Source organism: Sorex araneus, chromosome 1 (assembly GCF_027595985.1).
Source record: "Sorex araneus isolate mSorAra2 chromosome 1, mSorAra2.pri, whole genome shotgun sequence".
Classification (NCBI taxonomy): Eukaryota; Metazoa; Chordata; class Mammalia; order Eulipotyphla; family Soricidae; genus Sorex; species Sorex araneus.
The window spans coordinates 158,176,989-158,192,078 of NC_073302.1; the positions used below are offsets into that span (position 1 = coordinate 158,176,989).

General features: G+C 33.6%; 1 protein-coding gene across 4 annotated transcripts in view; it reads right to left on the reverse strand.

The window, feature by feature from the left end:
• SSBP2 (single stranded DNA binding protein 2) overlaps positions 1-15,090 on the reverse strand; it is a 299,691-nt gene that overhangs the window by 41,847 nt on the left and 242,754 nt on the right. For 2 of the 4 annotated variants that reach the window (XM_004613162.2, XM_004613159.2), the window contains 2 exons: positions 14,530-14,600; positions 7,641-7,732 (listed from right to left, as the gene is read on the reverse strand). In XM_004613162.2, the coding sequence (XP_004613219.1) occupies positions 7,641-7,732; positions 14,530-14,600 (163 nt within the window). The remainder of the gene's footprint in view (positions 1-7,640; positions 7,733-14,529; positions 14,601-15,090) is intronic. The other 2 variants (XM_004613163.3, XM_004613160.3) reach the window with 1 other exon arrangement.

Sequence of the window (15,090 nt, forward strand, 5' to 3'; positions counted from 1 at the left end):
TTACTGAAGCTTTAAATGTTCCACACTAAAAATTAAACACTAACATGTATTGCAGTTTTAAGCTCAACACTTATATTGCTCTCTATACTTACTTTTGTAATGTTTAAGCAATAGCACAGTGGTAGGGCATTTACCTTGTACACAGCCGACCTAGGGCATATCGACTCATATTCGGTATGCCAAAAACAGTAACAAGTCTCACAATGGAGATGTTACTGGTGCCCGCTTGAGCAAATCGATAAACAACGAGATGACAGTGCTACAGTGTTACAATTTTCTTGTCACTCCATGAATCAGTTTCCTGTCAATCTTCAATAATTTCAATAAGCCCAGATTTGTTTTACTTTGTATTTTGGGAGAGCCACTCCCAATGAAGCTCAGATGTTACTCCTGGATCTGTGCTCAGGAATTACTCTTTCTGTGCTCGGGGAACCATACGTAGTGCCAATGACCAAACCTGAGTTGTCTGCATGTGAAGCAAGCACTCTACCCTCTGTATTATTTCTCCAGCCTCAGCCCAGATTTATTTTAAGTTCAGTTATAATATGCACCAAAACTGGCAGTTATCTACAGCAGTAATACATACATGTCTCTAAACCATTTTATTTTTGGAAAAAAAGCACTAATTATAAAAGAACTATAATCTGTGGGCATTTATATAAATATCATCCATATCTCACTTAGAATGAAATTACCCATAAACAATATATGAAATTATAACCTAATTAAGCTAAACATTAATGGATGTATATATCTAAATTTACCTCATTAAAGCACATTTACATCACAAATAAACATCAATTTATCTTTCATTAAAATTGGTAATTACTAGTGAACATGGAAACACATCTGTTGTTTTTATAACTATAGTTTAATACTATGGTCAATGTAGTAGGTAATATCCTCCAATGTACATCAACATATTACTTTCTTTTAGGGTGAAAGAGAATGTTCTGTCTTTCATAGTTTAAAAGGAGAGAAAAACTTAGATAAAATTTACACCTAATTAGATAAAAGATATCTTTTTTTCCCTCATGTTTTGTGATTAAGTATACCTGAGTAAATTCTGTCTGATAAAAAGTAAATTACAGTCAGTCAATTCTTGGTAATTAGGGTCACTCAGTTTTCTTTTTCCCTATAATCCATTAAAATACACTGAAATGTTTTAATTAAAAACATGACTCTATATTCTTATTCTAGGTATCTTAAGACCTAGTTTCATAATTTTAAAGTTCTAAATGTTAAATAGTGTCTGTCCAAGTTAGAAACATTCCATATATATATACATGTATATATATATGATCATCTAATCTCTGATAAGAGAGCAAGAAATGTGAAATGGAACAAGGGAAGCATTTTAACAAATGATGCTGGCAAAACCAGACAGTTATATGCAAAAAAATGGGTTCAGACCTCTACCTAACACCATGCACAGGAGTCAGATCAAAACAGTTTAAGACTTCAACATCAAACCAGAATCCATAAAGTGCATTGAAGACAAGGTCAGCAAAACCCTCCACGACACTGAAACTAAAGGTATCTTCAAAGATGACGCGCCACTGACCAAGCAAGTGGAAACAGAGATAAACAAATGGGACTATCTTAAACTAAGAAGCTTCTGTATCTCAAAAGAAACAGTGACCAGAATACAAAGACAGTCTACAGAATGGGAAAGAATACTCACCCAATAACCATCTGATAAGGGGTTGATATCAAGGATTACAAGACTCTGGTGGAACTCAACAAGAAGAAAACATCTAATCTCATTAGAAAAATGGGGCGATAAAATGAACAGAAACTTTCTCAAAGAATATATCCAAATGGCCAAAAGGCACATGAAAAAATGCTCCTCATCACTAATCAGGGAGATGCAGATCAAAACAACAATGAGATATCATCTCACACCATGGAGACTGGCCCACATCCAAAAGAACAAAAGCAACCAGTGTTGGCGTGGATGTGGGAAGAGAGAGACACTCTTTCACTGATAGTGGGAATGCCGAATGGTTCAGCCTTTTTGGAAAACAGTATCGATGTTTCTCAAAAAATTACAAAGTGAGCTCCCATTTGACCCAGCAACACTGCTTTGGGGAATATATCCCAGAGATGCAAAAAAGTATGGTCTAAATGACATCTGCCCTTGTATGTTCATTGCAGCACTATTTAGAATAGCCAGAATCTGGAAAAAACTCAAGTGCCCAAGAACAGATGACTGATTAAACAAACTTTGGCACATCTACAAAATGGAATACTATACAGCTGTTAGAAATGATGAAGTCATGAAATCTGCATGTAAGTGGATCAACATGGAGAGTATCATGCTAAGTGAAATGAGTCAGAAAGAGAGGGACAGATATAGAAGGACTGTACTCATTTGTGGAATATAAAGTAACACAACGGTAGACGAACACTCAAGAATGGTAGAGATAAGGACCAGGAGGCTTGCTCCATGGCTTGGAAGCTGGCCTCACGTGCTGGGGGAAAGCAGCTCAGATAGAGAAGGGACCACCAAGTGAAGGGTTCTTGGAGGTCCTGCTCAGGATGGGAGATTCGTGCTGAAAGTAGACTATCGACCAAATACGATGGCCATTTGCTGCCTGCATTGCAAACGACAACACCCTAAAGGAGAGAGAAAGAGTAAAAGGGAATGTGCCTGCCACAGAGGTGGAGTTGGCGGGGGGAAGTTACTGGGAACATTGGTGGTAGAGAATGGGCACTGGTGGAGGGATGGGTACTCGATCATTGTATGACTGAAATGTAAGCATGAAAGTTTGTAAGTCTGTAACTGCGCCTCACAGTGATTCATTAAAAAATAAGAAAAGAAAAAAGAATCATTCCACATATCTGCTAATAGTGTTTAGTTTTGTTTTGGGAGTTCATAAGGAGGACATGAAAATTGTGTTTGGACTTTCTGAGGGCAGCAAGAGATATTTTCCCCAATGCTGTGTTAGGAATAGAAGGGAGAAGAAAATGCCAGGAGCACTTGCTCCTTTAAAAACAATAAGCACAAAGAGAAGGTGAGGGGTATTTAAGTTGTCTCTGAAAATTGTTGCCTCTAAATCATAATGGCTTTATAATTAAGTAATGGAATATTTAGAAAGATTATTTTCCAGTTAGAATTCAGTGTCCTAATAGACAGAAACTATAAAATATAGCAGGTGTACTCCTGTCAAGTATAAAACATTTATTTGATTTGTTTGATATTAAATCACTGTCACTGTCATCCCATTGCTCACTGATTTGCTCGAGCAGGCACCAGTAATGTCCCCATTGTGAGACTTGTTGTTACTGTTTTTGGCATATTGAATATGCCACGGGTAGCTTGTCAGGCTCTGCTGTGTGGGCGAGATACTCTTGGTAGCTTGCTGGGCTCTCCAAGAGGGGCAGAGGAATTGAACCCAGGTCAGCCTCGTGCAAGGCAAATGCGCTAGCTGCTAGGCTATCAGTAAACAAATTGAACAATATTTAACTTAAGACAACATAAAACTATATCCAAGTACTGGCAAAAGTTTGTACACAATGATGTTACAGATGATACCCTTATAAATTTGAATGATGTAAATTCATGTGTAAATACTAATAGTATAATGTTTTATTATTTGAAAATGTACTTAATATTTATATGTTAACTTAATTGTTAAAATAAATATTTTATTTTAATTAAATAATTATTAGTCAATGAAATTTTTATCATAAATAACATACCTTTAACACATTTTTATTGTTGAAAAATTCTGAGGTAATTTCAGTATTTCATGTAATACTTTGCTCATTTTATGAATTAGTTATTAACCATGCATATGGGCAAAGTAAATTTTCTCCAACATCATAATTTTGCTTGAAAATATTTTAAGTTTCACAGATAGCATTAAGTGTGGGTTAGAGATGAGCTCTGTTTGAACACCATTAGAAAAACTACTAAGCTCAGTAATATTTATTCTTTCTTATTGTTATTTTATTTGTAGTATTATTAAGGATGTAATTGATAAACATAATGCAGGTATTATTTTAAAAGGTCATTTCTATCAAGTATAGCTTAAACTAAAATCATGTTACCCTGAGTGAAACGTGAAAATTAGAATTTGAAAAGAATTTTTTTACTTTTTCCTAAGTGTTGATGGGAAGTGATGAAATCAAACAAGCATAATTGTTCATCAATTTGCTTGAGCGGGCACCAGTAACGTCCATTGTGAGACTTGTTACTGTTTTTGGCATATCGAATACGTCATGGTTAGCTTGCCAGGCTCTGCCGTGCGGGCGGGATACTCTCAGTAGCCTGCTGTGCTCTCCAAGAGGGACTGAGGAATCGAAACCCGGGTTGGTGGCGTGCAAGGCAAATGCCCTACCCACTATGCTATCACTCCAGCCCCCACAGAGAAAAATCCTAGTTTTTTTTTTTTCTGTAATTCAGTCATTTTGAGATAATGATTACAGAGATTTGGTAGATCTTTAGGATGTTATATATAAAAAAGAGGTCACTGGAAATTCTTTGTCCCCTTAGTTTCTATAAAATACTAAGATATACAAATTAAAAAAGAATGCATTGATGGTGAATCCAAATTCTTTGAAAGTTTGTTAAAATGTACTTTAGATGTTTAGAAATACAGTTTTCTTGAAAAAGAATTATAATACATTGGAAAACACTCACATTGTATCTGTATTTAGTGGATTCTACTTAAACGTAAAATCAAGCTTTTATTTATAAAGATAAAGGTCTAGACATAGAAACATTAAAGGTATACTCCTTTACTTTGAAATGACCTTGTTTAATTTATTGTGAGTCTAACCGTGTTTCCCAAGGGGGTTGCTGAGTCCAAGGGAGTAGCAGTAGTATTGGGTGCCATTAGGGGCCCTTTCTGTTTGCTTGTTTATTTAAAGAAGGTAGATTTGGAGGATGGGAGTATGGGGGTACCATGTTATTTTTTTTTCTGAAAATGGGATAGTCAAATAAGTTTCAGAAACCTCTGGTTTACAGAATGAAAAAAAATTATGTAAGAATAACATTTTCTTTTGAGATCACCAGTAGTTTTTCAATTAATAAACCTATCACAATGTTGTTCCTAATAGAGATAAAATCAGAGTTGAACTAGAGTATGTAATTAGTTTAGAAATCAGGTTGGTTATTTTTCACTGTCATTATACATTCCTGGAAAACAGGAAGAATGACAAGGTTAGGAAAAGTCATCTAGAAATAATTTCTGGAAGGTCCCTTCTAACCCCAACATACAGATATTTTAGACTGCTAATGATATGGCTTTATTTAACACGATTTTAATTCCTTTCCCTGCAATTTGTAAATTACAACAATTAAACAATTGAAAACTACAAATAACATTTACAAGTACTTGTCTGTAATAGAAGACATTTTTACTAAAGATAAATTATAAAGTGCATTTTAATGAATTTACTGAATACAATAGTGATATTAATGATTTTTATTCATAATGTCCTTTTAAAATCACATTTGCTTTCTTGTGGCTGATATCCATATATAAGGTTAATCTCTCAGCATCTTCCATACTTCAGAATTTTCCTTGTTAGAGTGAAATATTTATAACCATAATTACATAGAACATTTTGATTGTCCTTGAAAGAATTTTAATTTAAAGAAAATATAAGACCCTCAATAAAGGGTCTGTGACATAAAAAAAATCTCAGGCTATGATGCTTCAGAACTCTTTAAGAACCAGAAATGATATAAATTATAAAATACTGTGCAAGAAAAAAGGTTTTAAAGTAGCTAAGTATATTTCAATGAGAAACCCAAATGCAAATAGCAACAAAAAATAATCATCTGAAAAATTTCATTCCTATTTTTAGTCTCCATGGTTAAGTAATTAAGTATAATCATATGTATATGTTTTAGTATAGGTGAGACTAAATAGACAAACTGAGTATTTCATTGGCTATATAAATAGTATTTTTCTCTGTACTAGCTAAAAAGAGGTTGATTTAAAAGTTGTTCATAAGGCTAATAATAATTCGGATTTATATATAAAATTATAGAAACATACATAATATTTAATGATTATTTTAGGTTGATCAGTGTATTCAAAATGCCCATTTTGGATTCCCTTCCATCTGAACACTAAAAACAGTTGCATTTTAGCTCACTCTTCCCTTGAACACATCTCTTGCTTGCTTATCTAGATGTTTCTTTGCTTGCCTATTCGCACTCTAGAGAAGCCTGTGTTCTCTCTTGAACATGTACCTCTTCCTCTCTCTCCCTTCACTTCTTCCTAAATAAATTTCAGTAAACGTACCTTGCTTCATTAAAAAAAAAAGAAAAACAAACAAAAGATTACATTTTAATTATGTATTTATATTTTCCTCCTACTCTCCAAACGCTATTGCATTTTGAAGTCAGAATCTCAGGTTCATAAACAATATGTACATCTATACATATATAGGCATATATGTAAATAAATATACATGCAAAGCCTATTGGTAAGAGTTTCAGATTTTAATTTAAGCACAAGTACCACCCACTCTTTTTCAGAGCAACCATTAACAAGGCTATGTGTTTGAGGAATTTAGGAAAAGTCTGACTTCATTTCTTTCATTTTTGAGGCAATAAAAAGGGTTTTTTTAACTTTAAAAATGAAAGCCATGATAGGAAAATTTGACCTATTTCCCCCCTGCTCTGTTAGTTTTAAATTACGCTGGTACCCACCTATTAACCTATTTTCTATTTTAGGTAAAATTGCTTTCCATGAAAACCATTTTAGAAACCAAAAAAAGTAAACCCCAAACCCATGTACATCAAAAGAGGTCATTTGTTAACAGGGCATCTCCATTACCATTAAATGATGTCAGAGCTTTTTAATTTCTTATGTGAGTAACCAAAACATGGACTTCTGGGCAACAGATTAGAGGAGATGATCAACGACCAATGACTTGACATGGAACACTCATTAAATAACTAACAAGCACTGTGGTGTATAAGACAGAACTTTGAAGGCAAGTTTATGAAAAATCAACAAAAATTCCTTACAAACTGAATTATGTTGGTTAGTAGGAATAACCTCTTCCTCCTGGGTATGAAAGGGCTTTTCAGTAAAAATGAAAATGTTTTCATTTTAGGCTTGACCAATAAATATAAACAAAAAAAAAACCCTCCAACAACTTTTAACTTACTCATTTAAGTATGTCTTGAATTTTTTTAGAGAAAAATTTACCTGGTGTGAAGACAGGTTCTTTCACATAAAAGATAAGTTCTTTCACAGAAAGAGAATTATTCCTGGGTTAAACTAAGTCCTAATGAAGGTACATATATTTTTTTATGAATTAAAATCTTGACCTTGAGGAATATCATCCATTAAAGTTAAAACATTATTCAGTTATTTACTTTCATAGAGCTAAGTCATATTTCTTTCAATAGTTCTTCATACTTTTATAGATTATATTATATACTTATTTATGAAACACTCATTTTAATGATAATTGAACACAAAAGAGAAAAAATTAAAGGTTGCAAGGAAGGAAGAAAAACATAATATGTTGTGAAATGAAGCAAACATCACAGTTTTCATATTTAGTGCATTTATACCAGAGTTCATTATGTCATAAATGAGTTTCACTTTAGAAGACAAAAAAAATGGAACAGTTTACCAAACAGGATAATATAATATTTTGCTTACATGTTCATTCCAGGCATTCCAGGGCCACCTAAAGCATTCAGTGGGGGTCTCATTGCACCTCCATAGTTCTGTAATGATAACCAAGGGTCAGACTACCACAAAACAAAAAAACAAAACCAAAGAGGAGGGGGGAAAGAAAGGAGAGCAGGTTAATGATTTCCCTGTGTAACTGCTGATTGGATAAGGCCTGTGCAATTCATTCTCTGAAGGGTCCACACTTGTACTTTCATGTCTATTTTAACAATTACTTTGGTTTGTTTCTTTTAAAAACTATGCAAATAGGTAAGATGATTGGAACATGATAAATTATTACAGCATAGCTGCAATGTAATATATAAATATCTTTATTACTTTTCTAGTATCTGACTAGCAGAGAATGTTTTCAAATAAAACATTTCATAATCCCCCAAAACTCTTATTTTGAAAGAAAAGATTTGTTATGTTTGAAATGATCAGAGTTAGAACATTCACATAAAGCCTGAAAAGAATCCAAACAGCTGAAGTCAAAATAAGAAAGTTTAGACTGAACTCCTGTTCACAAGATAATATATACAATAAAAATACATACCAATAGACAACAACATAAAGATATAAAAACTAAAGTATACCCAAATATATTAAAACTAAATCATACAAAATATTTATATGCAAGAGTTAATGTGTATTGTATATAAAATAATTATATTCAAGAATTATGTGACTTAGTCAATATCTATTTATTTATTCACAGGATAAAATATGAAAGTTTAAGTAAATACATAATATTAGCTTACTTTTGTTTTTATAAGGGTTAAATAACAATTTTAACATTATCTTGTTAATTTTGACACTATCAACTACTTTCATGCTTGGCTTGCTTGTCTCTTTTTTCTTCTAGTTGACATTTTAATTTTTTATAGATTTGAGTCTTTTGGTAAATAATTCACAACAACCGATTATTGGCACATCTGTCTTAAGGTGATCTACTAAAGACCTAATTCCACTCCTAACTTCACCATGATTAAACTCCACACCATACCGGTTTATCTCCGTACTACTATTGCTCTTATTGTCAGTTTATTTGCTTTGCTCTGACACCACCATTCCTCCAACTTTTATGGCTCCCCCAAACCCCAATTTCTATTTCTGAGTAGTTTTATTTTATTAACTCTTTAAATGCTGGTCTTCTTCAAATTCTAGTCATTTCATTTTTTTGTAGTAAGTATTCACTAATAGGTAATATTTCCCCCCTAACCCCCTCCCACCCGAGTCTTTGGGCCACACCTGGTGATGCTCAAGTCTTACTCCTGGCTCTGTACTCAGGAACTGCTCCTGACAATGGTCTGGGGATCAAATGAGATGCTGAGGATCAAACCCAAGTCAGCTGCGTGCAAGGCAAGTGCATACCTGCTGTACACACCCTGGCTGCTCTCAGCAACCCTATCCCCCACTTTAAAGAAATGGTCTTTATTTATTTGTTGGTTTTTGGACCATACCTGGCAGCCCTCAGGGCTTACTCCTGGCAGGGCTTGGGGGACCTTATGGGGTGCCAGGGATTGAACCTCGGTTGTCCAATTGCAAGGCAAGTGCCCTATCTGCTGTATGATCTCTCAGGCCCCTCATAATATGTAATCTTATCTACTTGTATCAATTCAACAACTTATACATTATATATTTCATATATATAATCCCAAATATTCCATTTTGTTTTAATTTCTCTCCTAATCTCCTAGGTAGCTCTTAGGTAACTCATATGCTGGACCTCTGCTGAATTGTTTTTGTCTGGATATCATTTCATATGCAACATATCTAAAGAGTAACTCAGTATTTTTTCCCTGATGTCTTTTTGATATCTGCCTTCCTCAGTATTATGCCATCACCTCCCATACCACAGACCAGGCTAAGAACCTCTAGGAACTTTTGTTTCAATCTCCATATTAGGTTAGGTACCAAAACCTACTGAATAACTTTTGCAATGCTGCTCTCCTTCTTGTCACTGATTTTTGTCATACATAGAGATTACTGTACCATCTTGATGGATTTCTCTGATGTTCCCTTTCTCCTTTCAATCTGTTCTTTGCACTGCCTTTATAGAACTGTGCTTCTATAACTCAGTCCTCTTTAGCCACTTAAAAACCAAGATAACCTGCATTCTTTAATGAATAAAGTCTAATCTCTGAATGGGTCTCTGATTAGCTACAGAACAGTCCCAGCCTGCCCTCATATCCTAGAATTCCTACCTTCGTATCCTACTCCCAACATTACCCTCCTCCAGTCTGGATTTATTGATGTGCAGAAACATATACTACACATTTATACTCAGGTTCACTCATCTGTGGTTCTCTATGCACAGCAAACTAAGATCACAAGGAAATATTTCATGAGAGGTCTAGTAACTAGTGACCACAGATGAAATGAGCCAGTTATAGTGTTTTCCTTATTATTTATTGATATTGACATAAATCTCTCTTTTTTAAATACCCCAAACTTGTGTGCTCAGGGGTTTTGGAATTGTTTCTATCCCATTCTTGATTCGCTGGTTAAAAGGGAAGCAGCTTCTTTTAATCTGTGGATCAAGCATGGTGGTGGCAAAAGAAATTTTACCAAGGAAATTCTCAAAAAAAATTAATTCACTGGGCACAAAATCCTAATAGTATAAACTATAATATAAAGGCTTCTCAGGGAGTTTTCCTTCCTTTTTAGGCCTAGAAGTTCTGTGTTTTATCAAAGAAAATACTATATTTTCCTTATAGCTCTGGATACAAAAGGACATTGGCTCGAATCTCTGCTGCCATTGTTCCATTTCCTTTATCTCTACATCTGTTTATTGTTCTCCCAACTACTAAGCATAAGCATCTGTTTCCTCTAAGCAATAATATCATATCTCTTATACTTTTGGAGATAAAAAAATCTTATAAAACACCCACCTATCATAGTTCACTGGTACTATGATACTGGAAACTCAGTTAATTGTTACTGCTAATGTTTTTTATCATGGTCTTTAAAGCACCATCTTAAAGGACTCCTCTTCTCATCAGTTTCCCTTGTGTGAATTACCCTAAAAGAGTTATTTGCTGGACCATGTAAGGACCTTCTGGTAAAAGTATACATAATTCTTTCTGGGAATTTTTTCCCTACAGCTTTTCTTTATGTATCTGCGCATCTCTTGCTAAACAATAAGTATACTGTGGGTAGAGTTCAACTTTCTCATCATTGTAAATTCAGAGTTCAAGTAACACAGTGCTCAGGAATGAAGAAAATGAGCCAAAAATTTCCAAATGATGCCTTAGTAAATTTACAGAATATTTTCACATTGCAAAACTTTAAAGCAAAAGTAAAACAGGAAAGTAAGAGAGTATATCAACTGACTTTCCAAGTGGTAGTCACAAAGGCAGAATGGGAAGAGCTAATTTTGAACCACTAAATTTTAACGCCAATAGTAGCCATACAATTCCATCTGGTTTAATCTCCTTCCCAATGCAATAATACTGACAAAAGGGTGGTTTAGACTCTGCCTGTAAAGTTATACAGTTTTCACGTGACTGAATAGTTTGATTTCTAGAAAGTTCGTCTTTATACTGAGCTGAATACTATCTCTCATCTTAGATTTGAACACACATCAATTTTCTCTTTCCTTAATTGAGAACTTAACATGTATTTCTATACCATCCTTTCTCTACCCCTTATACTTGATTTAGGAATCCCGATACATTCCTACTCGTATGTAAGCCTAAAGGCAATAGAACTAGTTGCTCAGACTTGGTGATGATTTTCTATTAATCACAAGGCACCTAATGTACATAAGAACAAGCTAAATGTATCTTATTCCAAAAAATGAGTTGAAAAATGATTTAAAATATTATGTTAGAAAGATATTTTTCTTGATTAAATTTGCTTTCTATTGAAAGAATAGTATTGATTATAAATCATGTATTTCCTCTAAACTTAGATTTCTTTAACTGTAGTTTTTGGGTCATGCTTGACTGCGTTTAGGAATTATTCCTGGTCCTATGCTCAAGGATCATTGCTGGTGGGTTCCAGGGACCATATGCAGTGCCAGAGATTGATCCTGGTCAGTCACATGCAAGGCAAGCCTGTACACACTGTACTATCTTTCCAACTTCAAATTTAGTTTTAAGATAGATTAATGGAAAAAAATACACCACCGTTTGAATTGGAATTTGTTTTTTTATTCCAATAAGTATTCTATGTTCTAGATGTTCACTTTACCTAAATCAACATACCAAATCATTTGATTATAGATATTTATCTAGTAATTTAACCACTCTACAGATAACTATTGTCCCTCTTCACCACACTGAGCTTTAATCTGTGATAAAAAGCGAGACGTGTTATTTTGTTTGCACATATAGCTAGAGATAATATACCAGAGACTTTCTGTAAGTCAACTACAAAAAATGCATTATACTCTTGGGTAGCATTTATATGATTAAATACTGGTATGAGAGTTGGTTTTCTATTATGGCTCATGAAACACAGATAATCTTTATTGGATATCTCATAATGAATGTTTTATATGCCAGGCATTAAAATGTTTCAAAAAACCCTCCTGTTCCAAATGAGTTTGTTTAGTGGCCTGGAGAGAGTACAGGAGGCAGGTCACTTGCCTCCCATGTAGACAAGCCTGGTTCAACTCCCAGCACTGTACCCTCTGAGCACTGCCAGGGTTACTCCTGAGCATAGAGGCCGGAATAGCCCCTGAGCACTGCTGGCTGTGGCTCACTCTCTGTATGAATAAAAAAAGTGAAAATGCCAAATAATTTTATTTTACTTTTTAATCAAATATATCAATATGACACCTATTTTTTATTTAAATAAATTTTGTGTGCACAATATTTCCTTTAACATTTTTATTTAGTATAGTGTGATATTTAAAAGTTGTAGGTATTTCTGCTTTTTGAGATAGACTCATAATAAAACACTTTATTTCTCTCAAATTATAAAGAAATAGCAAGGAAACTAACTAAAATGATTGGTAAGAATTAAACCATTTTCTTTGGGTTTGAGATAGAAAGGAAGAAATCATGCATAAACTTAATCATTAAAACTCACCATTAGGTGATTACTCACCAGGAATGTCTCCTTTATCTTATAATTATTTATAACATAAAATATACATATGTATGGATCTCTATGCTTTTTATTAAGCATTTTAAAATGATGTTCTAATTTGACTATATGTTGCTATAGCTTAGGTACCTACAATTAACTCTGAAACCAGACTCTACTTTTTATAAGTATTAAGAATATTAGTATGGGAATGACAAAAGCTTAGAAATCAGCTATCTGAAAAATAAGTGAATTGACTGAAGAAAGGGAACTAAATTAGAGGCATGAAGTTTTAAAATTTGTATTTATAATGTGTCTTACAAAAATATTTTTGGGGAAAATCCTCAAATTCTGTAGAACTAAACTTGTTGGCTTAGTTCACTGAAGGATGAAAGTATACTCAGTGAATGAAATATTCTATTAGTTTCATAAATTCTGTTAAAAATGACAAGTTGCTATTAATAGGGTAATGATGTTTAGTCCCTCACAACAGGTTCAAAGCAGGAGTAAAAATAGGAAAAAGACATTTTAAATATCAAACCAAAGTTTTATAAGTTTGTAAGAAAATAGGAATGAACTAATTCTAACTGAAATTGATTTTTTATGACTTTGAGGATGTTGTAGATATTTTATTTTTAACTATTTAAAATAATTAACTTATTTATTTGGGTTTTGGACCACACCTGGCAGTGCTCAGGGAGTACTCCTGGCTTTAGAATCACTTTGGAATCACTTAGGAATCACTCCTGGTGGTTCTCAGGGAACCAACCATATGAGATACCAGGGATCGAACCCAGGTTGGTTGCATGTAAGGTAAATGCTCTGTTTACTGTACATCTCTTTGGCCTCTATACATATTTTTATAGTGGTTTTCTCCTTTATGTAATGTAGTATCTAAAAATTTTTGTTAGGTATACTCTATTCTATGATATAGTCAGTGTGTAAGTTGGTAATAAACTCCTAGCTCTAAATCATATTATTTGTGTTTGATTCTTAATTCTCTGTCTCCTTCAGCAAAATAACAAAATATTAATTTAACACTTCAGAAATACACACATGAAGAAAGTTCTTAGAACTAATGCCTTAACAAATCTATTTTCCTTTCTAACATGCTAACCTATGATCTATGAGCAAGAAATAAACATTTCTAGATTATTCATTTCTTTCAAATAGGATATTTGAAAAATTTCTGTACCATGCAGTTTTTCCAACAAGGAGTCAAGGATGTATTTTAGCTAAAATACAGGGTGGCCTGTAACAGTATGCTTAAAAAATGTCACTAACAGATAGCAGTGGTTCAATCTCTGGGATTTTTGATAAAGAGGTAGGCTGACCTTAGTCTAAATTGATAGTACTTTGCTTGATGGAATGTCCCATTTTAATGTTTGTTTCTATATGGTTCCATATTGCTTTTATATAAAGTGAAATCAATATGGTTATTATGATCATAATAACCATATGTGAAAATAAAGTTGTATGTAATAACTTGTTAATGGTATTTGAAAACATGAATAGATCTTTCATGCTGCTTATTCTACTTAATGTTTTTGATCAATTAGCTGAACAAATAGTTATACAAAAGGATAGTAGATATCTTTTTATAATACTTAGGCATTTCTATGTAGTGTTTTTCTCAAATGAACTGAAAACAGATATAATTCCTGTGAAAAAGTAGCCTATTGCTTCACTTTGAAGAAGTCACAAATATTATATTTGGGGCTTAAACACCATGTTATTATCATGCCTTTAGCTCCTATTTCAAAAGCCAGCAAATAAAGCATTTCAAATATATGATAAAGGTAAAAGACTCAGTGTCTAGCTTTCTTCTCTGATTATTTACCTGTGGTCCTAAGGGCACCATTCCTCTTGGAGGAGTCATTCTCTGCATTGGCCCACCCATATTTGGATGTCCTGGAGATAAAAAAATAAAAAGAGTATGAAGATGTTAGCAGTGCAATGAGCGTGAGGGCCCTCATCAAAGGTTAGCAGCTGCCTCTGTTTGGTGTTACAACATCTTACAAAGGGTATGAATTACTGGAATCATCTCATCTTGTCTCTCATGTATGTCCATTTTTCTATCTCTAACCCATACTCTTCATTAACACCTGGAGATTAAGATTTTCTTACTGCTCTGTGGTGAGTTATATCTCACATCATGCGTGCCTCTTTCTTTAAACAGTACAACGGGGCTGTAAATATCTGTGACACTTAAGTATCTCTATAGAAGGGTTTTTGATCTGTTAGATTAATCAAATTACTTGTTTACCACCCTCTTTATGTTCATCTTTCAGTGGACTATTTCTCTATCTGAAAAAGGCAAAGGTAGTATAAGTGATAAAAGCACTTTGATTGCAACTTACTAAAAATTACATGAAAGGTTTTCAAACTTAGTAACATATGG